Below are 25,029 nucleotides of genomic sequence, written 5' to 3'. Positions count from 1 at the left end.
CCCCCCGGGGCTGGCTGGGCCCCGGTGCCAAGGCAACCAGCTTGCCATGCCAGAGAGACAAATGGTTGTGGCTCTTTTCTTTTCTTCTTCTTTTAATTTTTTTTTTCCCTTTTCTTTTTTTTTCCCCCTTCCCCTCCTGGTTCTTGGCAGAAAGTAAAATGTCCCTTTTGTTTGGTTTCCTCCTCCCCCTGCCCCATCGCCTTTCTTTAAAGGTTGTGTTCCAGATTTCATCAACCCACGTTGTGTAACAGCCCTGGAGAGCAGTGTGGGCATTGGCTGTGTCCCACCAAGGCCCTGGCAGAGCTGCTTCTGGGCAGCTTGCCCCCATGGGGTTACCTGCTCACAAAACATCTTGGGGACAGTTGCTGAGTAAAGCTCTGTTGCATTTTGGGTTGAGTTGCTGTCGTGGCACCTGTAGGGAAGATGCTTGGAGAAAATGTGGAAGTTTTGGAGTCTAAGTCCTGTATTTCTACCTCAGCCCTGCAAAACCATATGGAAATGAGGGACTCCTGCAGATAACCTCTGTTGGCTTGCAGGCATCAGCCCCTGCACCTGGGAGTTCACTGCCCCAGGGAGCATCCAGCACTGTGCATCCTGCTGCAGCACATGGATCTCCCCAGCGATGCCCTGCTTGGGATTTCTCCCTTTGGGCTTGTAAGAGGTTCCTACTTTTTCCTTGCCCTCTTTTCCACTGTGTCAGGTGGCAGCTGCTGCAGTTGCTGGACCCTGAATCCTAGGAGCATCCATCCCAAGGTCCTGAGAGCATCTCATCTTGAGGCTGCTGGGGTTGTGGATGTGGCTCAGAGCATGGCATGACTCATGTCCTGGGCACCCAGGAAGGGGGAGGAGGAGGACAGAGTACCAAAGGCTTTGTGTAGTATGGAGAGGGAGACTGCGAGCACGTGTGTGTGTAAATACCAGAGGGCAACAGCAGCAGGATTGTTTCTTGGCTGTGGTTCCTCTGCTGATACTGGCAGTGTGGAGAGCTGTAGCTGCTCAGATAGTGGGGGTCCAGCCTTCTCTGTGCTCTGAGGCGGCCAGTGCCACCAAGGAGAGCTGCTGCTCTTGATGGTGCTCCTAATGGTGACCTCGAATGGTGCACCCTGCTGTGCTCCCGCTCCTCCCCCAGTTTAAAGACACCGATCCACTCACGGGGTAGCTGTGTGCTCCATCCCCTTGACAGCAGCCTGGGAAATGGCAAAGGCAAGGCCAGCACTTGGGGACAAGGCTGTCTCTGAGCCTTGGAAATGGCAAAGGCAGGGCCAGCACTTGGGGACAAGGCTGTCTCTGAGCCTTGGAAATGGCAAAGGCAGGGCCAGCACTTGGGGACAAGGCTGTCTCTGAGCCTGGGGACTGGCAGAAGGCAGGGCATGGAGCTGAGCCTGAGCGTCCACTCGCGTCTCACCCAGACACCAAGCCTCCCTGTGGCCCCAGGTCTGATGATGGGTTTGACCTTGTATCAGAGCAGCTGCTCTTCAAAGGGCTGCTTGGAGTCTCAGCCTTGTTATTGTTTTGGCGTCTGCTGGGTAGCACCTCCCTGCTTGTGCATTCATTTATTCCCTTCCAATTGCCAGAGCCACGCAGTCCTCACCTGACCTGGGACCAGCCTGGGGATCAACTCTGTCCTTCCCCAGGGATCCCCATCCCCAAGAAACCCCTCAGTGCAGGAGGAACCCGTGCTCTGAGGTGGTGAAGGGCTCAGTGTGTCCTCCTCTGCCACAGAGCCTCTGCCCTGTTCCCATACCACAGCTGTGGCACACAAGGGCCATTGCTGTTCTCCTGGCTCCTGCCAGCTCCTGTTGCTGGGGATCCCTGACTGTTTTTGAGGTGTTCCTGGGGTGCAGTGCCCAAGCCCTGTCCTTTCCCTCTGTGGAGCCTGAGTGTGTGCACTCCTGTTCCCACCCAACACCATCTGCATCTCACCGTGCTTCAAAGCGCCTTGCGCTGCCTAGAGAGGGAATTAAATGGTGTAAAGGAATTTACATCCTGAGTGAGCAAGACAGCTGGTCTGTCAGGTTTCATCTGCTGCTGAGAGGTGGAGGGGGTGCCATGGGGTGGAGGGTTTGTCCCTGGTGCCTGTCCTGCCCCCAGCTGAAGGTGCAAGAGGGGCCGGGCCCAGCTTCGCTCCCAGCCTCTCGGAGGTGTGGGAGCGGACAGGGCCACACGTGTCAGGCTGTGCTTGGTGCCACAAGGAGGGGTGCACAGCAAAACCACTTCACAGGGCCAGCCTGGTGGTGTGGGGGCCCCAAACCGGCTCCTCCACTGCAGGCACGCTTGGGTCTGGGTTGGGTGTGAGCAGCAGCCGGGGAAGCCGCCCTGAACACCGCTGTGAGGTTAAGGAGCGAGGAGAGCAGGCGAGATCCGCAGGGAGCTGACTCCTCCTGTGCCAGCTCGCTGCCAAATCCCTCTGGGGCCTCGGGGGTAGCTGAGGGTGCCTGTGGCTAGAGGGACTGAGTGGCCTGGGATGAGAGGGCTGGGCGGGGGGGTTCTCTCTCGGAGCTGCCCTCATCCCCTTTGTGCCCTGTTCTGTTTCATTCCCTGGTGGAAAATTGCTGTGGGTGGGGAAGGAGATCAGACTCAGCCCTTACGGTCCCGGAGGCCTTGGCTGCAGTGAGGGCCAGTGAGACACAAACGTTTCTAAGAGTCCACTTGGAGCAGGAGAAAGTTTTTCCGCTGGGTTTTCCTGGCTGCTGGAAAGCAGGGCTTGAGTTCTGTTGTCCAGACAGAAAAGATCCTCTCAGGAGCTGCCTGCCTGCAGCAGGGCAGGGCAGGCCTTGTGCGCACCGTGCCCGAGGCCTGGGCTCGGCTTTGCTTTCCCTCTGCATCCCGTGGGGGCTGTGGGTGCTGCTGCTGATTGCCAGCAAGGAGAAGAGGAGGTTTTGGTGTCCCTGATCTAGGACTAGTCCTGTTTGTGTGCCCATGCTGGGCACCAATGCTGCAGCACCCACGACAGCTCTGTGCCACCTGGGGCTGTCGTAGGGGACACAGCTGTAGGGAAAGCCCTTTCCTGGCACAGAGGGCTGTGTCCCACAGCTCCACATATGGATGAACTGGAGGCCTCGAGGGACTGCTGTACATTTCCTGGGGTTGTAGGCTGGAGCCATCAGGCTCTCCCCAGTTGCTCTTTCTTTGCATGATGCAGACTGCTTTAGGAGGGATTTTACTGGCAGAACAGTTGGTTTCCATGGTAAAAACCTTACCAGCATCTGCCAAAAATCTGTGTCCCCATTGGCCTGGCCATCTGGAGGGCAGAAGGTTGCTTTGGCAGGGTAAGGAGGTGACTGTGAGCTGCTTTGGGTGCTCTTCTGGTGCTGTTGACAGCTTGGAAAGATTCTCCACCTGGTCATGTATGTCCCCAGTGTCACTGAGCCTGGTGGGGCAGGCTGGGGAGACATGGGTGCATTGCTGCTTGGGAGGGGAGGACTGTGGATGCCCTGCCCCAGGAGCGGGTGGCTGTGCTGTAATCGGATGAGGCAGCACCACTCCAGATGGACCTGTCAGCTCTTGTCAGTGCTGACATCTCTCTGGGTCCCTTTGTGCCCTCTTGGGCCAGGGAGGCCACAGTCCCAGCAAGGGGACACAGCAAAGCCCATCAAACACCCAGGATCCATCACATGCTGTGGTCCCTCCCTTGCAAACTCCCTGTTTTCCTAACTTTAACAGGAAACAACCTGGCTGGTCTGTCTGTAGTGCCTGAGCCATCCTGTGCCAGGGGCAGTGGCACCTTGCTGCTTTGCCACTCCCTGTCCCCAGGTGCCATCCACCACCCCAGGTGGTTTGCAGCTGCAAACCCAAAGCTGGCCACCTGCTGCCTTACCTTGGTGTCCTTGTCCATCCTTCCCTGGGCATTTGGCATATTAGAAGCATCTTGCTGGCAGCAATGAAAGGGGCTGAACTGGGCTGGCAAGAGTCGTACCTGCTGGGCTGTGTCCCCAGATGTGCAGCACAGGGCTGTGCTTAGTGCTGACACGGTGTACAGATTGGTCTGGTCACTCTTGGGCAGGGCATCTTGATGTGCAGGATCCTGCTGTCCACCAGGAGAGGTTCTAAAGCTGAGCTCTGCACTCATCTGCTCTTCTCTCCTTAAATGTTCCTCCTTTCTCCTTCCCCTTGCAGCCAACCACACTCCCCCAGGGCACCATCAACATGAACCAGTGCACAGATGTGGTGGATGGGGAGAGCCGGACGGGGCAGAAGTTCTCCTTGTGCATCCTGACACCCGAGAAGGAGCACTTCATCCGGGCTGAGAACAAGGAGATCATCAGTGGGTGAGTGCACATCTGGGGCTGAGACACCTGCAAGGCTCTTCCCTTAGCTGGGAGGAAGAGAAGGGTGGGATGGGCAGTGCCTGTCCAGGCTGATCTCCAAGTGACAGTCAGGGACAGTTCTGGGGGATGAGTTTAGCCTACTGCCTTGTGGTCAGCTCTTGTCTTCACCTTTCTGGCAAGTTTCTCTCTTCCCTGCTTCTCTGCCTGTTGGACCCCTGCCACTGCCTGGTGCTCTGCAGCAAAGCAGGGACCTGAGAACCCCCAAAACTGCCAGATTTATGATACAGGGGTGAGCACTGAGTTCAGTGGAGACCTGTGCAGTGGCAGATGATTGAGGTCCTTCCTCTGCACCAGTTGTCTGTGCTTGGCTGTCCCAGGATGGAGCCTGGGGCTCCCCAACTTGCCAGACACCTTTTGGAGTCAGTCCTCAGGGAAGCTTAGCCTCTCCTGGGAGCTTTGGCCAGACCCTGGAGCTGACATGCTCCCAGGCCACTTGTTTCTGATGAAGGCCACAGTTTTCAGGCCAGTTTTGTTCTCTGGTGTTGGGCATTTGCCCTCCCCACTGCAGAACACTCCTAGCAGGGTACACCACTGGAAGCAAGCTGAGCTGTACTGGAGCATTTGTGGGATGCTCAGAAGGTGCATCTGATGTTGAGATGCTTCTGGGCTGGCCATGGCAGCTTCAGTCCCAGCAGAAAGCAGCTCTTTACTGGCTGGGGCTTGGGAAGAAGCTTAGCACCAAGATGAAGCTGGAGCTGGTGAGTACTGGAGTGACCTCACACTGCTTTTAGGACAAATGTCCTTGAGCTGCTCACTCTGCATTTACCTTGTACCCATTTGGAATGGCTTCACAGCACCCACCTTGCCCTGCTCTCTCCCTGCTCACAGGCTGGCAGAGGGGATGCATGCAGCCCAGCCCCTGGTTCCAGAGCAGCTGACCTCTGAGGATGGTTCAAATATCATCACTCACAGGAGTGCCTGCTGCTGGGCTGCCGTTGCTCAGCAACGTTGATCAGGCCACTCAAATGAGCAAATGGTGATAGATTTCCTGACTCCAGGTCTTGGGTGGTGACCTAGAAACATCCTCATCCATTGCCCATGTGCTGGCTTGGGCTGAGGCTGACACAGATGGGGGTGCAGAGCCAGGGGAGAGCTGAGCCACTAGCTGACAGCAACAGACTGCGATGGTGCTGCTGCTCACCGGGCAGCATTTGCCACCTGGGATAGCTGGAGCCTGCTGCCTCCCTCCCAAAATTCGTTGATATTTGAAACTAGAGCAGAAAGTTGAAGGGATTCTTGCTCTTTACCACTTCCTCAAGCATGATGTCTCCTGCTTGCTTGAGCAGCAGCAGAGTCACAGAATCACAGCATAGTGGGGGCCAGAAGGGACCTCTGGAGGTTATCCAGGCCAACCCCTCTGTTAAAGCAGGGTCACCCACAGCAGGCTGCCCAGGATCACAATGTCCAGGCAGGTTTGGAATCTCTCCAGAGATTCCAGGAAACTCCACACAACCTGTCTGGGTAGCCTGCTCCAGGGCTCTGGCACCCTCAAAGGAAAGACCTTGTTCCTCATGTCTGTGCTTTCTCTTGAGGTTATTTCTATTTCCAATCCCCTTTTCTTTATTCTGGTTGTGACTTCCTCATTGTGATGAATGCTGGTCAAAGCAGTCATTTCTCTACCAAGAGCTTGGGATTTTGATCAGGTAGATGTTTTCATGCATTGAAACTTCCCTGCTCTACTGAGACACATGAACTTGGCTCATTCCCACTGTGAGCTCTGCCTCAGGCCAGCAGCTCTGTCCTCTGGTGGCATGTCCACCTCCCTGGCTGCTTCTGCAGCAGGGGCGTTGCGGTGGCCAGAGAATCAGGCTGCAGAGGTGTGGGAGAATTACAGCACAGGGGAATCATGGCCTGGGGGAGCCAGCTCCTGCTCTTCAGCCAGGGCAGGGGCAATGACTATGCCCCAGAACGTGGCCAACCTCCGTGCCCTGCTCTCTTCTCCCTCTCCCCACGCTCCGCTTCACAGCTCGGCCTTTTGTTGCCGGTCCTGCCCACCAGGCAGGAGGGAGAAGCATTGCAGAGCAAGGTGGGGCTGATTTATTGCTCACTGGCCCGGTGCTGGATGTTGAAGCAGCGCCTTTGCTCCTGCCTGCAAGCATTAATCATCCCCAAACAGTCCCATTCTGGGTCCAAGCCAAGCAGGTTTCATGTGCAGTTGCAGCATGACAGGAAGATTTCCCTGGCTGGGGGAGAATTTGTTTTATGTTTCTTGTGTGCTGCTGGCTTTTATTGCTTAACCAAAGCCCACTTGATGTGGTCATCTCAAAAGGCTTTACAGCAGCAGCAGTGTGCAGAGCTGGGGGGACAGGAGAGGGAAGAAGAGATCTGAAGGAGGAGTGTTTCCCAGTGGTCCACAGATCCCTGTAGAGCTCCAGAGGTGCAGGGGCAGGCTGTCAGGCTGCAATGGGAAGGCACAGGAGCGTTCCCCAAACAAGTGACTGCTGCAGGGGATGCACTTCTTGATGTCAAGTTCACACTGCTCTTGCTTGGACAAAAGAGCTTTGTGTGAGCACTGGCATCACTGGAGGGTGAATGTCCTGCCAGAGGCTCTGTCCCTCTTCACTGTCTTTCAGGATGCTTAAATTCCTGTCCTGTGCTGGCCTTGGCCATGGCCTTGCTATTGCAGTAAGTGGAGTTTGAGCCAAAACATCCTGAGGTCATCCCTCCTCCACTACTGTCCTACCTCATTTTTCCCCCAGGAGCTGGTTGGGATGATTTTAGCAGGGCCTGTTGCCTTCAAATGCTTGAAGGGGGTCTATAAGAAAGATGGGGACAGACTTTTTAGCAGGGCCTGTTGTGACAGGAACAAGGGGTGATGGGGTTTAAACTAAAAGAGGAAGATTCTGACTAGAGAGAAAGAAGAAAATTTTTACCCTGAGGGTGGTGAGACCTGGCCCAGGTTGCCCAGAGAGGTGGTGGATTCCTCATCCCTGGAATCATTCCAGGTCAGGTTGTCTGGGGCTCTGAGCAGCCTGCTCTGTTTGCTGATGTCCCTGCTGACTGCAGGGGGTTGAACTAGATAGCTTTTAAAGGTCCTTTCCAACCCAAACCGGTCTGGGATTCTGTGATTTCTGGCTACTGTTTACAACATTGACCCTGACCAGGTTGGAGAAGCTGAGCTTCTCTCCAGCTTGGCATTGTGCTTATGGCCAAGTTACAAACCCCAGAAGACTGGGGCCAGAGTCTCTGGAGCTGTCCCAGAGGTGGGATGGGGCAAGAGGTGTGATGGAGCCATGATCCCCAGGAAGAAGCACCCATAGAGGAAAACAGCTTTGGTGTCTGCAGGCCTTGGGACTGTTGCTCCCCTCAGCACAACACTCACTTTTCGCTTCCTTTGCCTGCAGGTGGCTGGAGATGCTGATAGTCTATCCAAGGACAAACAAGCAGAATCAGAAGAAGAAGAGGAAGGTAGAGCCCCCAACTCCCCAGGTAACCCCAGTAGGACACACACTGCTGCCCAGCCCCTTGCTTCCCACTCGGGGCCATGATTTTGCTCTGCTCCCTGGGAAGATCCTCCCAAACCAGCCGGACCAGCGGGTTCCCAGTCCTCTGATGCTGTCTGTGTGGAGAGCAAGAGCCGTGGCAAGCCAGGGGGAGCCAGGACAGTGCAAATTGATTCCTGATCATCGCTTCCCGAGGTCACAGCCTGCTGCTGCTGCTGCTTTCCTGGCTGCTCTGGGGCTGTGTTTCAGCCGCTGAGCACTGACTCGTGGCAGCAGCCCCGCACAGCCTGTCGCAGGAGCGGCCACGGAGCCGCGCGGTCCCCGGGAGGGCCGGCGCAGAGGGCCCTGCCGGCCGTGGGCCATTTCGGCAGGAACAGGATGAAATTCCATCGGGCTCCAGTTACCCCCTTTGAGATGACCCCGGAGATAATGGGAATGAAAGGAAAATACTAAAGGCCAGGGCCAGGCTGGGAGCTCCGGGGGCCGGAGCCAGGCTCTCCAGGGACCCGGCGGTGGCTTCGTGCTCGCTGTGACTATAAATGGTAAAAAGCAGGGCCGGCCGTGACTCACTCGTTCCTGCCCGGCTCCCACGTGGCCCGAGTGGGGGAGAATCCCACAGATGGGGAACGTGACCCCCAGGCCACCCTTGTCCTTTGCCGGGGCTGAGAACAGCCGGGTCCCCGAGGCCGCCTGACCCCCGGGCATGCGTCCCACTGCCGGGGGGGGACCCGCTGGGAGGGCTCCTCCGGCCGAGCGGGGCTGCAGCACCGGGGGGGTGAAGGCGGCATCAGGGCTCCCTTGAGCCCTGCTTTTCAGGTCCCCTTTGATGAAATCCTCAGGATGGTCCTTGTGCAGACCAGGCAGGCCGTGGGTGGGTTTTGGACGCTGTGTTTGAGTCAAGTTTCCACTGCTCCACCAGATAAAGAGATTCTGGGCAATGAAAAGGAAAACTAGGGGGAAGAGGATCCTTTTTTGTACACTGGGCTGGGAGCCTGAGCCACCCCCTGTCAAGGGCTGGGGTCATCACAGTCCCTCAAGTGCTGGCTCTGGTGATGCTCCAGGGAGGATGCCTTCTCCTTCCATTGCCAAGAGCTGACGTGTTTCAAGTTGCTGGTCCTCAAGCCCTAGGGAGGGGGCTGCTGCACTGGGGACATTCAAAGAGCCCATGAAGCAGGACAGGGATGCTCACCCCATCCCTAGTGCAGCACTGTATCCAGGGTTCAGGAGGGGGACAGAACGGAGAGGAGAAGGGGCACAGAGCCAGGAAAACATCATTCTGGGTTACATTTCATCACCATGGCAACTTCTTGGAAACTGTACAGGATCAGAGCTCCTGAGCACCAAATAAGGGAAGCAGCTGTGGGAAGGATGCTGGCTGCCCACAGGCATATGAGCTTCCGAGGTGCTTGGGGATGGGGTGCATGGAGCCTGGTGGGACATTCCCCCTATTCTACTTGCTATTCTCCTTCCACCTTCTCTGTCCATCGCTTCTGGCCCCATGGTACCAGAAAAAGACTCAAATTTGTTTCTACCAAGCCACCTCTGCATGAAACCCACCAGCAGATGGATGCTGTGATGTCAGATGCTCACAGGCAACCTGCAAAGGCAGAAGGCACATGCAGGAGAAGCCTCTTTCTGCTGTCTTCCAAATTGTGCCCATGCAAATGGCCAGTCCAGGGAAGGAGAGAGGATGCTGAGGAGAAAATCAGCACCCAGTTCCCATCTGTGAAATGGCTTCTCCTGAAGCTGGCTGCCGTTCAGCTCAGTGTCCCTATGCTGGAGGAGAAAGCCTGGTCTTCTAAAGACTGCTGCCTGTTAATCTGACAGCAAATGGTGTCTGAGAACCCTTCAGGGAGGGATGGACACCTTCATGATTTAAAGCAAAACACTCAAATGCTGCCTCTTCCTGCTTTGTCTCATTCCCATGTAGTTTTTAACTTGCCTGTGCTACAGCAGAACTTGGCTGCAGCCTGCTGCTCCTGAGGCATCAGGGCCATTTTCAGCTCCCCTCCATCATTTTGCATCTTCCTACTGCAGGATCAGCAGAGTGGGAGCAACACAGGAAGAGCCTGGAATGTTGCTCCAGCTGCAGATTCTGCACAGGAGTTGTTAGGTGCAAGCAGGTTATGATCTGGGGGGGGGGGGGCAGGGAAGAGAACAGGTTTCTCTTGTGGCTTTTGCCATGCTCTGCCATTGTGGTGCAGGCAGCAGGAGAGGCTGGGCTGGCTGCCTTTGGCTGCCTGCTCTCCCTGGGAAACCAAGGCAGGATTTGGGGCTGAAATGTGGGATTTGAGGCTCTGTGCTCTGTTGCAGGACAGGTTTGCAGAGGGGTGTGGCAGGCTCGGGTACGCAGAGCGTGCCCAGACACACTTCCTGCTGCTGTTGCTGATTTTGGTGCATGCTCCTCTCTGGAGCTGTTCATCCCATTGAGCAGCAAAGAGTTAATTCCTCTGCTTGCTTATAGACTGCTTTTTGGCCCTCTTGTCTCTGTCTAATTAAATAGATATCTACAAATAATTATGTGGGGGAGTGTGTAAAGGATGTGCAAAAATAGATCCCCCAAGCTGGTGATCAGCTTTTGGATCAATGAATGAGAGCATGGTTGAGGATGGAGGGGGGCTTAGGAGATCGTCTGGTCCAACTCTCTGCTCGAGCAGGGTCCTCTGGAGTGGGATGCCTGTGAACTCTGGATCATTTACCTCCAGCACTGCATTCCTCTAGAGTGAAATTTCCAAGGGGACTTCTGTAGAAGTGGAGGTCATTTGCTGCTGCTTGTGGCTGTGCATGGAGCCAGGACCTGCTTCCTGGGAGATCCCTGGCAGCTCCAGCACAGCCCTGCAATCTGCCAATTTGGAGGTGCAGGGCTAAAACCCCCTGATGTGAGAAAGGGGACAGAGGGGATGCTCGTCACCTCCCATGTCCCCAGCCTGTGGCTGCTGGCCTGGCCTCTCCTGGATTCCCTCTGCTCCGTGGAAAGGGAACAAGCAGCTGGGAAACTTCCCACAATCTGGAGGCTTTGGAGGAGGGTTAATTGTCATTGATTTATTGGTGGCTTTAAGGCAAATAGTCTGCTAATGCAGGAGCTTAATACAACAACAGCAGAACATCTGCTAACGAACAGAGCCAAACCCTAAAGCAGTTGTGAGAGCTGCTGCTCTCTTCTGCACCAAACCCGGACTGCCCAGGCTGCAGCCACCAAAATCTAATGGCATCACCACCTGATGGGTTCCAGAGCCCATCATTAGCTGAAGAAGCATTAAAGATGCTGGCTGTTGTTCTGAAATAGCAGAAAGCTCAGTGTGATGTTGTGTTTCCTCCTTAAATCAAGGGGAAGCTCCAAGTACAGCCCCGGCTGGGTTGTGTTATCAGTGGCCTGTAGCAAACCTGCTGTGACAAACAACGTGCCTGCTGGTGGCAGGGAATGCATTTTCTCCTCCATCCCATGTCCTCTAGCTTGGTTTCTTTGGGGTGGTTTTTGCTGTTTGTTATAACACCAAGAAAACTGAGACTTGGGAAATGGGACCCAGGAGAGAAGCCTGGTATTGGTCTGGATGTGTGCAAGGCAGCAGCTGCCTGTGAGACAGCCCACAGAGGGACCAGGGACATGCAGAGGACATGCAGAAGGAGCAGGGGCATGCAGAAGGGAATGGGGGATGCTGTGTTTGCTTGCATCAAGTGCATGGGGTGCACTGTCACTCCAAACTGGGTTATTGTATAGGTGAGGGGAACGTTTCCTTGTCCAGAACACTGCACTGGGAGGGGCAGTTCCTATCCAAAACCAAAGCCATTGAGCCCCTCTGCAGCACCTGGCCAAAGGTCTCCTTGGTTTGTCGACTCACCTTTGCTCTGGATCTTTTCCCAACTGGTGTGGCCAGTTTCAGGAGCTCTTTCCTGGGAGTGACAGGGAGGGACATTTCCTCTTTCACTGCAAGAGCAGCAGTGGTCCCTTTGGCCAAGGAAGTTCTGACCAGTCCCCCATGCTGTGCTGCCCTGTGGTAGGGTTTCTACCAGCGAATTTGTCCTCTTGAGAATGTGGTGGTGGCACATGGCTGAGCAGCCTTGTCCCCATCCCAATCCCTGTCCTGTTGTGTCATGAGCTGCAGGCAGCACCCAAGCTATGTGGCACCCAAATCTCTGGGGATAGCCCCACATGGGGACCTTGGGTGCAGATCTGGGTAAAACCTCTCTAACCTTCCTGTCTCCCCCTTTCTCTTTAGGAGCCTGGTCCTGCTAAGATGGCTGTGACCAGCAGCAACATCCCCAGTGCAGAGAAGGTCCCTGCCACCAAGTCCACACTTTGGCAGGAAGAAATGAGGGGCAAAGACCAAGCGGATGGGAGCAGCGGCATCAGCCCAGTGCAGAGCCCGGTACAAGGCCAGGCTGGGCCTGCCAGCTCCCTGAAGGATCCTGTGCTGGAGAGTAAGGAAGGTGAGGGACAGGAGGTGCCAGCGTTGGCATGGCACTGCAGTGACCTGGTTTGGGCAGCCGAGCTGGCAGAAAACCGCTGTAGAGGGAAAAACTTCCTGCAGGTTTGGTTCCTGGAGCATCCCAGCAAAGAGGAGGAAGCAGAGCTCGTCCCTGCTGTGCAGGCACCAGAGCACAGTGTCACAGACGGGGGTTCAGGCAGGAAGAAAATTTATATCACCTGCTGGAAAAGCACAGGATAGGGCCTAATCCTGCCCCAGCCAGGGGATGGGGCTGCCTGCTCTTGTGCTAGGGGGAGAATGCCTTTTGTAGCCCCTCTACTTGGGGCACACAGCGAGCACAGGGCCATGCTGCACTCAACCCAGCTGTCAGGACTGCCAAGCCTTGAGCACCACTTCCTCCTCCCGCCCCTGCGTCAGGGCCCTGTTTACATTTGGTCTCCTTGAAGAGTCCCTGGAAGGCGCCGGGGCTGTGACATTGTTCTCCCTGGAACAATGGGGGCTGGGGACTCTTCCTGCCAGGGCTGTGGACAGGTCCCATGTGCTGTGGCCATTTCCTTTATCTACCCACTTGGACAGGGAACTTTTTCCACCCGCTCCCAGCTGCCAGGAGCAAGGTGTCCATTGCCTTGCGCCCATGGGGCTGTGGTCAACACCAGGCTGGGAAGGACAGGGATGGAAATGTGTGCAGGGCAGTAACTCCAGTCATCCATTTGTTGGTTTGAAGGTTTAGATCTTTCAAACATGCAAGCCTGACCCAAGGGTTGGACCAACATTTCCTGTTCCCTGCAGTATATCCCATTGCCTCCAGGAGCATGAAGGGTGGTCGAGGTGAAAAAGCCAAGGGTGGAAGAGGAGACATAGTGCAGGTCTGGGGCTCAGACCATCTCTGCTCTCATTTCCTGCCCCCATCCTGAGTGCAGTTGGGGTGTTCTTTGTCAAAAGTAGAACTCAGGTTTGAAACCAAGCACAGTGACTTCTCCGTTCCTTAGACGAGAGCTCCATAAACGGAGACCGAATAGACTGTGGGCGGAAGACACGTGTGGAGAGTGGCTACTTTTCCTTGGAGAAGACCAAGCAAGACTCGAAGCTGGAAGAGCAGCAGCTGCCGCCCCCACCCAGCCCTCCCAGCCCCAGCACCCCGAACAACAGGTACAGTTATCCCAAATCGCCCTCGCAGGAGCATGCCCAGCCCTTTCCTTCCCCAGGTACCCGAGCAGGCGACCGAATGAGTCACAGCTTCTCTCTGAACTCCTTGGACTCGAAGAGCAGTTGCCCCATGCACAAGGACTCCAGCAACAGAGATATGGGAAGGGGAGCTGAAAAATCGGGGCGTCCCCTTTCTTTTAAAGCCAGCCGGCAGTACACCACCCTGGCCGACGTTCCCAAGGCCATTAGGATCAGTAATCGTGAGGCCTTCCAGGTGGAGAGGAAGCGGCTAGAGCGGAGAACCCGGGCTCGTAGCCCTGGGAGAGAAGAAGTGGCCCGGCTCTTTGGCAATGAGAGAAGGTAAGGGATGAGTGGCTGATCTCCTTGCGTGTGTGCAGGGGCAGCAAGACCGCGTCCCCGCCTCAGCCCCGGATGGAGCAGGCTGCCATGTGAAGCCCCTTTGCATTACAGCGGTCTTGGGCTTAAGGGCTTCCATCCACACCCACCGGGTGTGGGATGTCCTTAGCAGTGGCAGTAGGCAGGTGCCACCCGGCCTGGCTGCTGTGGGACCACCTAGCTGAGGTGGGTGATGTCCAGCAGCTCTCTTTGCGAGCACGCCCACCCTCTGGCCGTCCCCTCCCTGGCACGGCACACATTGGCAGCTGGCACCATTAATTAGGTTAGCTCTGGAAACGGTGTTAGCGCTGGGGTGTGTTACGCAACTGCCTAATGAGCTGAGAGAGGTTTCTAAATGTCACAGCGTTAAGCTGGGAGAGAGAGGAGAGAGAGGCGGCTGCAGCGCTCAGGCAGGGCTGCAAAACAGCTTCAGCGTGGAGGAGGACAGGGAGGGCGGCGGCACACGCACCGGCCTGTGCCGGGTGCTCCCCGGGCGAGGCGAGGGATGGGCTCAGCTCAGCCTGAGAGAGATGCAGTTGTGCGGTGAGGGCAGCAGAGCGCACTGGGAGCCGGGCCCCGGGCGAGAGGGCCGCCTGCCAGTCTGATTCTCTTGCCCTGGTTTTCCTGCAGGCATGTTCTCTCTCGCAGAGTTTCATCAGGCACTTCTCCATTTCTTCCCAGCCCCTAGAGGACTGTTTTCCAGTCTGGCTTCCGAGAGCTGGGAGTGGGTCTGGGAAGCGTGGTGCAAACTTTGTGCCGGCGCTGCCGGTCGGCAGGAGGATCCCAAACCCGGCCCAGCCCCGGCAGCCTGCGCCCTGAGTGCTGTGCTGGGAACACAGGAGGAGAGCATGGGTTTGGCTTCCTCTGCTTTGGCAATTAGATCTTCCCCAGTATGGAGGAGAAGGATGTCACAGGGGTCCCTTGGCCACCCTGGCTGGGAATGGGGCTGAGGAAAGGCATCAGCTGCTGTTCAGGCTGGACTGGTGTTGGCTCAGGTGCGGCTGAGATCGTACCCCTGCTGGGTTTGCTTGCACAGGATGCCTTGGCCAGCACCTGTCCCCAGCAGGAGAGGACAGCACATTCCTCCAGTTTCCCCTTGCCTCCAGCCCTAAGGGTATTGTGCAGCACTGGGATCCAGCACCAAGCTGGAATGTGCCAGCTGAGGACAGGGAGGAGCACATTCACAGGCTGATAACAGGGCTCAGGAGAGAGCTCTGCTGTCAGAGACCATCCTTTTTTAATGTCAGCCCCACTCACTACTTCCTGACAATTGTCTTTTCCCAGGGAAAGTCTTCTTCCCAGCCCAGCTGGGCTCCTGGGGCTGTTAACAGGTTGGGTTTGGGGTTTTTTTGCTTTATCAGTATTGGCAAAAATTCAGCTCGGGACCTTTCTCAGAGCAGGATGGGTGCAGGGAGAGGATCAGGCGCTGCACCAGGCACGAGGATGTTCCCTATGGGGCTGAGCCCAGTCCAGAATTTGGGAGGAGGGCGATGGCAGACAGCAGGGCAAGCAGTCTGCGTGTGCTGGGGGATTTGGCTGGGGGTCACAGCCCGTGGTTCTGGAGAAGAGTGCTGTGAGCAGGGACAGCTCAAAGGCATGAGCTCCTTCGCTTTTTCCTCCAGTAACCTGGGAATTGGCCCGTGTGGGTGGAGAGGCTGTGTCCCGGAGCTTGGGTGGACTCAGCACGGCACGGAGAGGCAGTCCTGCGTCACACCAGAGAATTAACATTCACCAGCACCCTCCTCAGCTTGGCTTGGCTGCTTTTTAAATTTTGAGTTTACTTAGTCCACATACCCCTCTCATTTTTCCCCTCCAAGCTCAGGCTGTGCTGTTTGAGGTTGAGCAAATACAAGAACTCTCTTCCATGCTGTGGGGTCAGCTTTCCTACCCTGGGTTTAACACCCTTTCGAGTAATCCTTGCCAGTAACCCACCAGCACATCCAGGAACGCTTGCCTGAACTCACTTGCCCACATGCCAACCCCATGGGTACCAGCTGGGCATTGCTCAGATCTGCCCTGCATCTCACAGTGCAGCCAAACAAACTCTGTTGGTGTTTTTGTCCCTTCCTTTTTCTGTTTACCCCCACGAATCGGTGCCAGTGGCAGAGCTATGGATGGAAAAGCTATTTTGGGTACCAAGTGCTGCATCCTGAGTGACACACCTGTAGGCTTAGCTCCAGATAAAGCCATTTTCCGAGGCTTCTTGTCCTGTTTCCTTGTTGTAAGAGATCTGATGTGATTTAAGTCCAAGACTGTGCTGGAAATTTCCTGGGCTGTCCGTTTATACCTGATGCTGACTCCACGCCCATGCAGACAGCCGTCTGCGCTCGCAGCCGCTTGGGAAGGTGAATCAGGAAGCAGGAGACAAGCTCCGTGAGGCAGCAGAGTACGAGTTCCCTCTGCTGGCACCTGGCAGCACAGGGCTGCCAGCACCTGTGCCCGACCAGCCCTGGGGACAGAGTCTGTGTCCAGGGAGATCAAGCCATGTCTCTCATCTTCTGTCTCACGCCTGTCCCTAAGGAGAAAAAGCTCTTTGGAAACCCCACAGATGAATCTCAAAGCCTGTTTTGCACAGAAAATCACAGCTGAAGAGGGCTGCAGGGATGTCCTCCAGCCTCATATCCCAGCAGGGCACTGCAGATGCAGGCATAAATCTTGGCATATCGCAGGAGAGTGCCAGCAGCTCTGGGAAGGAGACCACCGTCGGGTGGGGAGCGCTTGGGGTGCGAAGACCCAGACCCCCTTCCTCCAAGTGTCCTGCTGCATGCTCACCCATCTGCTGCAGATCCCTGGGGCACCATTGGGATTTCTGGTTGGCAAAGTTGACTTTTCTTGGGCAATTCCAGGGATGCAGCCTCTAAACCCACGGCTTTTCTGGTTGACCCCCACATTCTGCTCACGCTAGCCAAAGTCCACTGTGGTGTCTGCTGCAGGAGCATGGTCAGGGGACTGAGGCATATCTCTAGCCTCAGTGAATAGCAAAGCTGCCTTTTCTTTCTTGAATTCCTTCTCTGGAGCTTTTTGAGATACAAGGCTCTGCTCTGAATGCTGCTTCTACCTGTGGAGAGGAGCATCTGCTCTCCCAGCTGCAGAAGGTTTATTTTTTTCTTGTAAAACTATCCTCTTCGTTTTTGTGAACCTTTGGGGGAAATTCCTCTTCCCTTTTCCTGACACTGACTGTCTTTCTTGCTGCTGAATAATGAATGGATCCAGTAAAGCCAACAAGCCCTTTCTTCCAATCAAAGGAAATCACTTTAACGATAGCTCGTGCTGGTCGTTATAGCTTTCCTTCCCGCTGCACCCACCCCTCCACCTAACAGCCTGGATCTGCAGCTCGGGTTTAGTGGCCTGGAAAAGATTAACAGCCTGCATGGCCCAGGAGCTCCTTGGGACCAGCTTGGTAGTTGGGAAAGCACTAAATTGCACCACGGCTTTTAAAACGCTTCTCCATACCTGCCCACAGCCTTCTTTTGCCACCGCGCTACCGCTGCTGAGAGGGAGCAGCTCTCTTGCTTGGCACAGCGGGGAGATGAGAGCCCTTCCCTTCCCTGGCCCCCCAGGATCTCTAGCAGTAACCTCTCTGAAATGTTGAGCTAATGGGGAAAAAAATAAAGTGATGATTTTTTTTTTCCTGTCATCCAAATGATCTTAACCCCTGGGGCTGTGATTGGGTTGCAGTGATTTGGTTTGCTCCTCCCTTTCCCAATGACAAATTACTGGAATGACTTTGATTTTTTTTTTTTCCTTTTTTTTTTTTTTTTTTGCTTTGTTTTGTATGTAGATATATAATTTCCTCTTCTGTTCATTCATTTTCCAGCCTTGTTTTCTTCCAGGTCTTGTTGCTCTCCACCTTCTCCTGCTGTGTTGCTGTGTGACGTGTCCGCCTTTACTCCGCCTGCTTCGCTACCATCTCATCTCAATCTCAAGCCGTAGAACAACCTGGTGGTGCAGCCCCTTTCATGAGAAATCAACCTGCTTTTGATTTTTGTTTCATGGGTTTAGGTGGCTTTTTATTTGGTGGTTGTTTTGGTTTTTCAGTGGGTTGTTGGGTTGTTGGGTGTTTGGTTTTTTTTTTTTTTTGTTGGTTTTGGTTTGGTTTTTTTTTCCCTTCCTGATTTGTTTTTCTTCAGGCCTTCCCCTAACAGGGCACAGATGATGTTAATTCGTGGGCATCTTCTTCCTAAACTGCCACTCAGAGAAGGCTTGGGCCAGGGTAAAAAGGGTTTAAAAAAATAAATAAAATGGTGACTTCCAAACCAGTTCCATGTCTGTTGGAGGAGTGGATTTATGCTCCACAATGCTGAACAGACCTCTCACGAGCAGAACATCCCAGGGGGACTGGAAGCTCTGGGCGAATCTCTTCCCAGTCTGCAAACTGGGAAGCAGCATGGGCTGAGCAGATGTCCCACAAAAACATCAGAGACACTTGAATTTGCAAAGTCAAGTCTTCCCCAGTGATTTTTGTCCCTTCCTCTTTGGCTGTGGACTTCAGCACCCAGTCCTGGCAGCCTGGCTCTGAGCAGCAGCGGTGGGGCCCCCAGCCTGCTGAGTGGGGGGGATGTGATGTCCTCAGACTTTTGGTCACACTTATGGAATTTGGTGCAAATTTTGGTTGAAAACTCAACATCTCATGGGTTTTGAGTTCTTAACCTGCTGTTCTTTTCTGTGGGAAGTGTTAAAGATGGTTTTTTGCATAACTATTTCCACTCATGTGGTTGCCGTTGTGATTGCCATGCACATTAGAGGTTCACACAAAGCAAGCAGCCCTGAGTTCAGATGTGATATGCATGGGTCCAAATTTTGTGTAGAAGACCCTCCTGAACTGATCTCCTTGGGGAGCTTCACAGTGGAGCTTTAAACCTCACAGCTTGCAGCTCAGCTGGGGGGGTCTCTGTGTGTGTGTGGTGGGTATGGGTCACTACAGCATTCCCAGGTTGTGATTAAAGACCTGAGGATGATGCTTGCCCAGACCCCTGGGCATGCAAACTTAGACACCAGCAGGTTCCTTTGAGAATTCCAGTATTTCCTCTGCTGTGGGTCAGTGAGCATCTTTTCATGATGAAATGGCACTTTCAATTCCCCCTGCAAAGGTGCTTGTCATTCTCAGGAGCATCCCATCTGGGTTTGTTCTGGGGCTGGCTCCTGCTCCATCCGCATTTCTCCTCTGCTCTCAGAGACGTGTGTGCCACGGTGTGATGGGCCATTGGAGGCACTGTCTGAGAGCCCTGCTGTCCACACTGGATTTGCAGACCAGTTTTAGAGCAGGGTAGAATCCCAGGGCTTTGCAGAGGATGTCCTGCTGTGCCTGCACCGGGTGCTTCTCATCTCCTCAAGCCTTTTCAGCTGATGCACTCTGCAAGCCAGACCCCTTGTCTCAAGTCAGCTCTGGCCATTTGGTGCAATCCTGTGGATGTTACCCATGTGGGGCTGAATTTTTACAGGGTATTGATTGCAGTGAGCACATAGGGTGACCCAAAGCCACCTCTGTGCCCCAGCTTGCTCTGGTGTGTCTCTGCTCTGTGGCCTGAGGGGACCATCAATAGCTGCAGCACCAGAGAGTAAAGTCAAAGCTTGAGCCAGGGCTGCTCAATAATCCCTGCTTCTCCAAGGGCTGGAAAATTCACAAGTCAAAAATGATTGCTGGTTTTGCAAGGGTTTTCTGGCTGTTTGAGAACAGGCTGTTCATGGAGCTGAGTTGTATGAAGGTTTGGCCCCAGGTAAAATGAGCTCGCAGAGAAGCAGGGCCCAAACCCAGGCGTGTGTGGACACTGGGGCGAGCGATGCTGCAGCCGGGAGTTTGTGGGACTGTAGAGCTGGGCACAGTTGCAGTTCTGGTGTTTAATCTGGCTCTGGTTTCCCTCTTCTCTCTGTTTTCCAGGAGGTCCCAAGTAATTGAAAAATTTGAGGCACTGGATATAGAGAACGCGGAGCACATGGAGACGAACGCCCCGGGCGGCGCTGCCCTGTCCAGCGAGACGCGGCAGGGCCGCAGCGAGAAGAGAGTTTTCCCCCGGAAACGAGTAAGCTGCTCAGCTGAGGGCTGCTGGGGGATGGCAGCTGGGATCCAGCAACCCAGGATACAGGGTTTAGTTTCAGGATTTAGCTCTAGGCTTTGGCCCTGGGTGAAGCAGAGGATCTGGAGTTGCAGGCAGACTCCTGCAGCAGCCAAACCGCTCTGTGTGTGTGTGTGTGTGTGTGTTCAGGCTGCTCCAGTTTGCTGCTTGCTTCTCTGCTCCCATGGCCCAGCTGCAGATCAGAGTGGAATCATAGAATGGTTTGGGTTGAAAGGGACCTTTAAGATCATCTAGTTCCAATCCCCCAGCCATGAGCAGGGACACCTTCCACTAGACCAAGTAGCTCAAGGCCTGGCCCAGCCTGGCCTTGAACACTTCCAGGGAGGCAGCATCTACAGCTTCCCTGGGCAGCCTCTTCCAGTGTCTCACTACCCTCACTGTAAAGAATTTATTCCTAATACCTAGTCTGTTCTGATCAGGCTAATACCAGGCTGTCTTATCTCCTTCTTCCAAAAAGAGAGAAACTTCAGCTCTGGCGTGGCAGGACACATCAGGATGAGGTGAAGTAACAAAAGAAACAGGCAGCTGGGAGAGTCCCAGATAGGCTTAAATATATATGGAACAAATTAATGCCTGAGAGGACAAAAAAAACCTGTATTGCCAATGAAATGGCACTTGTGAGCCTGAGATGCCTCTTAAGTACACAGAATTTTATGCTGAGAGCCATGAGAGTGGGACTGGCTGTCCTAGTTCCTGCACTGATCTGGGCTAACACTGTTTACACAGGACTTCACTTGCGAAGGTGCAGCTGTGGGCTCCATCCTGGACGTGTCTGCATCTCCTCTGTCCCCACACCGCCGAGCAAAGTCGCTGGACAGAAGGTCCACGGAGTCCTCAATGACGGTGAGCCTCTGGGGCCGTGCCCTCAGCCTTGGGGGAGCACATGAGAGGCCCTTCCTGGGCAGGTCCAGTGAAAATTGGACTGTCTGCTCCTTCCCCCATAGCCAGCAGGTAGGACAGATCTGGAGCAGGTTTCGGTGACTTGGCTTCACCCTTGGCACGTTGAGGAGACCCAACACGTGGCCTGGGCTCCTCATGCCTCTTGCTTGGTGGTTCTGCAGTTGCAAGTGGCTGTGAGCAGGACGAAGGCTGCGAGGAAGGGCTGGACCTGCCTTGCTGAGCTTTCCTCCCTTTGCACGTTTCAAATGCTCACCAGACCTGGAGGCAAGCAGTACAAAACAAACACAGAATGCTCTCCTCTCACTCACCACCCTTCTGCAGGAACAGAATAAACACACTTGCTAATCTCAAAAAGATTACTCAGCCATTGTAAATAGGAGCTGCATTTTTCCTGGATGGACAGCTTCTGTTGAAGGACTCCTCAGAAAAGTGCAGTAGCTTATTAGTGATTATGTTTTTTTTAAGTAGCTTTTCATGTAGACTTCTACAGCCACAAGTGATTTGTGATGCTCAGATTCTTGGTGCTAATGAAAAGGGGCAAGAAGTGCACATAAACAGATGATGCACATCATCTAGTGAAGGCAAGAAAATCATGCAGTCACTGGGAAGAAAACCTTTTCCTTGCATTAAGTACATCTGTGTGTGATGGCAAGACTCTCCCCTGCCCGCTGGGTTTGCTGTGTCAGATCAAGTTGGTTATCCATCAGGATAAAAGCCAAGGGAGAGTTCATCCCTTGTTAGGCTCAGTGGGTTACAGCAGAGCTGTGGCTTGCTCTGTCAGGGTATCTCTTCCACCAAGTGCTTCATCTGGTTTTGGTTTCTGATGTCTATACCCTTCAGTGGCAGCTGGTCCCAAACTTCTCATGCTTCAGTAGCTTTGCAGCTTCAGGCAAAGCTGCTCCCCTGCCTGCCCAAGCACTCAGAGGAAAGCAGAGTGTTTTCCATGGAGAAGCAGCACCTGCAGGAGAAACCTTCCCACTCTAGGTGCTTCTGTGATGTCTCACTGCAGCCCAGCCTGAAACATGCATCTGCTGCTTGGCATCATCTTTCCTCTGGAGCTGCTTCCTTAAATCCTTTCCTTGAATTCTGAGGAAGCTAAGTGCAGTGAAGTACTATGAATGCTGCTAAGGAGGGATTCATCTGCTTTTGCAGAATATACTTACCCTGTTCTTCTTCCCAGTTGATAAGCAGGAAGCCTGTGAGCAGCTCTAACACTTGCAGTGCTTCTGTTTTCCTTTGCAAGGTGCATGACTGAGCTGGTTATTTTTGATCCAAAGTGTTGATCCTTTGCTTGACACTCTCCTGTTTTATAACAAAGAGCTTAAACAGGACCCAGATCCTGTAAGCACCTGCACTTTGGCAGAGAAGCAGCAGGGAGGTGATGGTATTGCTCTCTCAGGGTAAATTAGGGCTGAGATAAGGATGCCCAGCTCTCCCAGCCCGCTTCAGAGATGGATGGAGGCATTGCAAATGCCATTTCTTCTGTGGTTCATTTGTGGCTTATCACTGCCTCGTCAGCAGGTCCTGGTGGGGCTCAGTGAATTTGTTGCCTGCAGCCACATCACAGCCAGGGCTGCTCAGGCTGGCATCTGTCCACTTCTTTCTGCAATTCTCTAGGGAATTAGGGAGGACAAGGTGGCATTTACTTTCCCCTGGGTTTTTATGGAGTGGGGCTGGGTTCCCACCACCATGGGAGCACTCAAATATGGGATATGCCACCCCACAGGATAGGTTTGACCAAATAACCTTTCAGTTTTCCATTGCTCCCCTTGCTCTAGCTGGTTTCAGACTTTCCAGCTGCATTTCACACACTGTTGTCCTTTCCTCCTCCACTCTGCTGCACATGGAGCAGCTGGAGGAGCTCAGCCTCGAGGGAGTGAAAGCATTTCCACCACATCCTTCCCTGCACACGGGCAGGGCTGGGAGGAAGGGCTGGTGGGAGTTATCCCACGCTGTCTTGGTTGCTTTTCTCAGAGCTGCAGCATCCCAGTGCACCCACTTGGGAGGAATGAGCAGGTGTCATTTGGGTGGTGCAGTACTGGAATTCCCTCCATTTCCAACCTTGGGAACTCAGCCTTGGTTTGAACCCTGCAGCCTTTCATCAATAGCACATAGTTTGTCTTTTGTAATGCACAGTCAAAGGACAAAGCTGCCTGCACTCCTGCTAAGTCCTTGCTTCTCTTTCCTCTCTAACGCTGGTGCTACAGTAGGAGATTACAAGAGAAGTGCTGGGAAGGGGACAGCCTAAATAAACCATACAGTAGGTCTGTGTTCCTCTTGGGAGGAGGAGGTTGAGTCACCACACAATATAATGATCCAGTTTGGACTAGATGACCTTTAAAGGTCCCTTTCAACCCAAATTAGGATTCTATGAATTTAACTGTTGCTGATCTCCTTTATTGCTGCAATGTGTTTTATCAAGCCACTGCTGTTGGAAGATGCCTCTTCCCTCCCCTCTGATCACCCCTCTTCTTTCTTGCAGCCTGACCTGCTGAACTTCAAGAAGGGCTGGTTGACAAAGCAGTATGAGGATGGGCAGGTGAGTCCAGGGGAAGCTCTGCCCTTTGCTTTGGTCTTCAGTGCTGTGGTTGCTCCTGGTCTCTGGCAGCTGGCACTGCAGTGTCCTGCCTGGGCAGGCTGCACATAGGGCTGCTCTTGGTGCTGACAAAGCCCAAATGTCCAATGTAGGTGCTGGGGCAGAGCAGTGAGAGGGAATTTGTGCAAGTCTGGAGCCAGGCAGCAGTGGTTGTGTGAGAATCCTCTGCCAGCAGTGTTTGGGAATTGCTGGTGCTCTGTCCTGGGGAGGCTTCAAAGCCCCACAGCTGGATGTTGTATCATGGGTTTCTAGTGAGCTGGGGCAGCTTGGCTAGCAGTGTGTTCCCTTTCTCTTATTAATTTCATCTTCCTTTCAACCCAGCAACCTCTTTGGTGTGAGTAGCAAGGCTCAGATGAGGTCTCCTGAGCACTGGGGAAATGGCACAACCAAGGAAAAAATAAATGCCTCTGAGTTGGCACTGGGGGAAGCAGCTGCTGCCACTTTGCTCCTGTCCATTCCCAGGGGGATGCAGGATGTGCTGCTGTATTGGAGCCTTAAAGATGGGCACTGCTGCCCTGGCTGTTTGCAAACCACTCCTTCCCTGGATTTCATTGCATTCTGCTCAGCCTGTCAAGGAAAACTGAGGACAGCTTGCCCACAGCTGTTGAGCACCATAGCCCAGGCTGCACTGAGGGTATCCTGGGCTGCAGGCAGGTCTGTAGAGAATGTCCTGCTGGAGCAAGTGTTTTGTTCACTGAAAGCTGCCTTGGGTAAGCCTGTGCCTGGCTGGGAGCCTGCAGAAGGTGTATTTGTGTAGAGTGAGGGCCAGGAATAGACTCCAACTTAATTTCTAGGTACTGCAGATGAAATCTGAGTGGTTTGCTGCTTGTTTTTTGAAAAAACAAGGTCCCTCTGAGGCTTTAAGTGCAGCCACTGAAAGCATCATCTTGCCAGTGGAGCTAATGGGAACGTTCTGGCTGTGCCTTGTGGCTCTTGTGGTCTGTCACTGTCACAATCAGGTGTGGTGCTGCTGCAGCTCCAGTGCTCTGCTGGTGCAACAGAGCTGGGGAAATTGGGTTCCTGGTGGTGCAAACCATCACAGTATCCCTTGCACTGCTGCCTGTTGGGGTCTCTTCAGGAGGCCCTCTCAGTGAGATCAGGAACAGAGCTGGGAGGGGAAAGGCTGTGAGCTGCTTCTCTGGGGGATACTTCCACTGGGTGATGAGCTCCAGTGATGGGGAAAGAGCAAGGCTGTAACTGCCCCATCTTGGTTGTTTCTTAGTGGAAGAAGCACTGGTTTGTGCTGACCGACCAAAGCCTGCGATACTACCGGGATTCAGTGGCAGAGGAGGTGAGTGGCTGCCCCATCAGTGCCCAATCCATTGCTCTGCTCGCAGGGCAGCCCCAGCAGCTCCCAAACCAGCCCTGGGCAGGCTGTCTCCCAGATTTCAAGGTCTCACAGACCTGCTGTGCTCATCACACTTCAGGATTGCAAAGCATTTTGTCTTATTTTACCTTCTTACACCTTTTCCCTCTGCAGGCAGCTGACCTGGATGGAGAAATCGATTTATCCACGTGCTATGATGTCACTGAGTACCCAGTTCAGCGCAACTACGGCTTCCAGATCCACGTAAGGAAAATGGTTTGGGGAGGAAGAGTCTGGCTGCATGGCAGCTGCTGGGGCTGCTCATGCTGTGCCACTGCTAGGGGATGCTCATCCTTGCAAAGGAAGCATCACCCCAAACCCCTAAGAGAGGGCACCCATCATTGCTCTCTCTT

General features: G+C 54.1%; 1 protein-coding gene across 6 annotated transcripts in view; it reads left to right on the top strand.

The window, feature by feature from the left end:
• Positions 1 to 25,029, top strand: part of MPRIP (myosin phosphatase Rho interacting protein) — an 81,105-nt gene that overhangs the window by 29,428 nt on the left and 26,648 nt on the right. For 5 of the 6 annotated variants that reach the window (XM_054180294.1, XM_054180296.1, XM_054180295.1 and 2 more), the window contains exons 4-12: positions 4,117 to 4,268; positions 7,673 to 7,757; positions 11,989 to 12,199; positions 13,188 to 13,347; positions 19,619 to 19,760; positions 20,541 to 20,657; positions 23,197 to 23,253; positions 24,533 to 24,601; positions 24,791 to 24,880. In XM_054180294.1, the coding sequence (XP_054036269.1) occupies positions 4,117 to 4,268; positions 7,673 to 7,757; positions 11,989 to 12,199; positions 13,188 to 13,347; positions 19,619 to 19,760; positions 20,541 to 20,657; positions 23,197 to 23,253; positions 24,533 to 24,601; positions 24,791 to 24,880 (1,083 nt within the window). Of the gene's footprint in view, positions 1 to 4,116; positions 4,269 to 7,672; positions 7,758 to 11,988; positions 12,200 to 13,187; positions 13,705 to 19,618; positions 19,761 to 20,540; positions 20,658 to 23,196; positions 23,254 to 24,532; positions 24,602 to 24,790; positions 24,881 to 25,029 lie in introns of all 6 variants that reach the window. The other variant, XM_054180293.1, reaches the window with a different exon arrangement.

This window comes from Dryobates pubescens, chromosome 4 (assembly GCF_014839835.1).
Source record: "Dryobates pubescens isolate bDryPub1 chromosome 4, bDryPub1.pri, whole genome shotgun sequence".
NCBI classification, from domain to species: Eukaryota; Metazoa; Chordata; class Aves; order Piciformes; family Picidae; genus Dryobates; species Dryobates pubescens.
The sequence above is the reverse complement of the archived record's forward strand: the minus strand, read 5'-3'. Positions and strand labels throughout refer to the sequence as shown.